The sequence below is a fragment of the Galeopterus variegatus genome, unplaced genomic scaffold (genome assembly GCF_000696425.1).
Source record: "Galeopterus variegatus unplaced genomic scaffold, G_variegatus-3.0.2 Scaffold412, whole genome shotgun sequence".
Classification (NCBI taxonomy): domain Eukaryota; kingdom Metazoa; phylum Chordata; class Mammalia; order Dermoptera; family Cynocephalidae; genus Galeopterus; species Galeopterus variegatus.
The window spans coordinates 77,621-78,985 of NW_007726523.1; the positions used below are offsets into that span (position 1 = coordinate 77,621).

General features: G+C 65.1%; 1 protein-coding gene across 1 annotated transcript in view; it reads right to left on the reverse strand.

The window, feature by feature from the left end:
* The window catches only part of NUP153 (nucleoporin 153kDa), a 74,121-nt gene extending 73,092 nt beyond the window's left edge, over window positions 1-1,029 (reverse strand). The window contains exon 1 of the mRNA XM_008568476.1: window positions 698-1,029. Within this exon, the coding sequence (XP_008566698.1) occupies window positions 698-808 (111 nt within the window). The 5' untranslated portion in view covers window positions 809-1,029. The remainder of the gene's footprint in view (window positions 1-697) is intronic.
* Window positions 1,030-1,365: the final 336 nt, after the last annotated feature.

Consider the following 1,365-nt stretch of genomic DNA (forward strand, 5'->3'; position numbering starts at 1 on the left):
GGGGGGGGGGGGACAGGGGGTGAGGGGAGGGAAGAGTCGCGCAGCGGAGAAGAGACGTAAGGGTGGAGAGGGACTTTCAAAATGCCCCAGTGCCACGGTAACTATAGCCGGCTGAAAGATAAAAAAATAAAAAATAAAAAAGCGTCTAAGCCAGTGCTCTCAGATCGGGGAGAGACCGAAAATTAATAGGCTGAGACTAAGTTATTCCGCTTACCGTGTAACAGAGGCCCCCTCCAACTCCCCATTTGCCCCGGAGGCAGATTACTCCTGGCAACCTCCTACCCACACAAACTGAAACGCAGACACAGGAAAACAGCGAGCATCGGGGCCTTTCTTTTCCTTTCTCCCTCGTGAGGATGTGAGTAATACTCTCAAACCCTCCATCCCCGCCAAAAAAGAAAGAAATGCGCGCATCACAGGCCCAGAATTTCTTTTCCCGCCCTGCGCCTGCCCGGGAAAGCCCCTGGCCCAGAGGTTTGGGGAGACGCGGCCCAAACCACACATGTGCGCCGCGAGGCTGGGCCTGTCTCAGCCCACTTCCCGTCGCCACCCCAGCGGCCTGAGCTCCCGCCGCCTCACTCGGGCCTTTCCTCCGTCCTCCCGTTGGCTCCACGTGGGGCGCCGGGGCCTCGAACCGCCTGTTCCCTCCTGCGGAATTCCCGACCCACTAGGCCACCACGGCGTCGGGGTCCCGTACCTGGTGCTGTCGTCGCCCCTGCTGGTAAGGCTTAATTGGCCCCTGGTGGCAACGCCGCGTCCGGATCTTGCCGCCACCGCCCCCTCCTATATCTCCAGCTCCCGAGGCCATGGCGGAGCCTCCGCTGCTTCCCGCTCCGGGGCGGGTAAGGGGGCGGGAGAGGCAGAGGCAGCGGCCGTAGAGCCCCCCCCGCCCGGCCTTGGCCCAAAAATCCGTCCGCGGTGCCCACACAGTGGAGCACGGGCACAGCAGGAACCGCGAGGTTGCGAGCAGAAACGGAGAGAGGGTGCTTGCGGCAGTGGGGAGAGGGGTGGCGGCGGCAGAGGCCGAGAAGCTGGCTACGGTCCGGCAGCCTCCCGCGGACCCCCGCCTCTGTGTATGTCACGGTCTCTAAGGAGATCTCCCGCAGAGGACGGTGCTAGTGGCTCCGGGCGCTGCTGAGGCCTAACTCGACCGGCGGTTCGTGGGGGTTCTTCTTCCGTCGCCCCAGCCGTCGCTGCCGCAGTTGAAGCCGCCGGCGCCGCCCGCCTACCCCTCCCCTCTGCGCACAGCGCGCGCCCCGCCGTCGTCGTCCTCCCTGCAGTCGCCGCCGCTGTTGAGCCTATTGCCGCGGCGAAGGCCGCCGCCGCGGTCGCGAGCCAGAATGGCGTCACTCGTCAGCGCCCGAC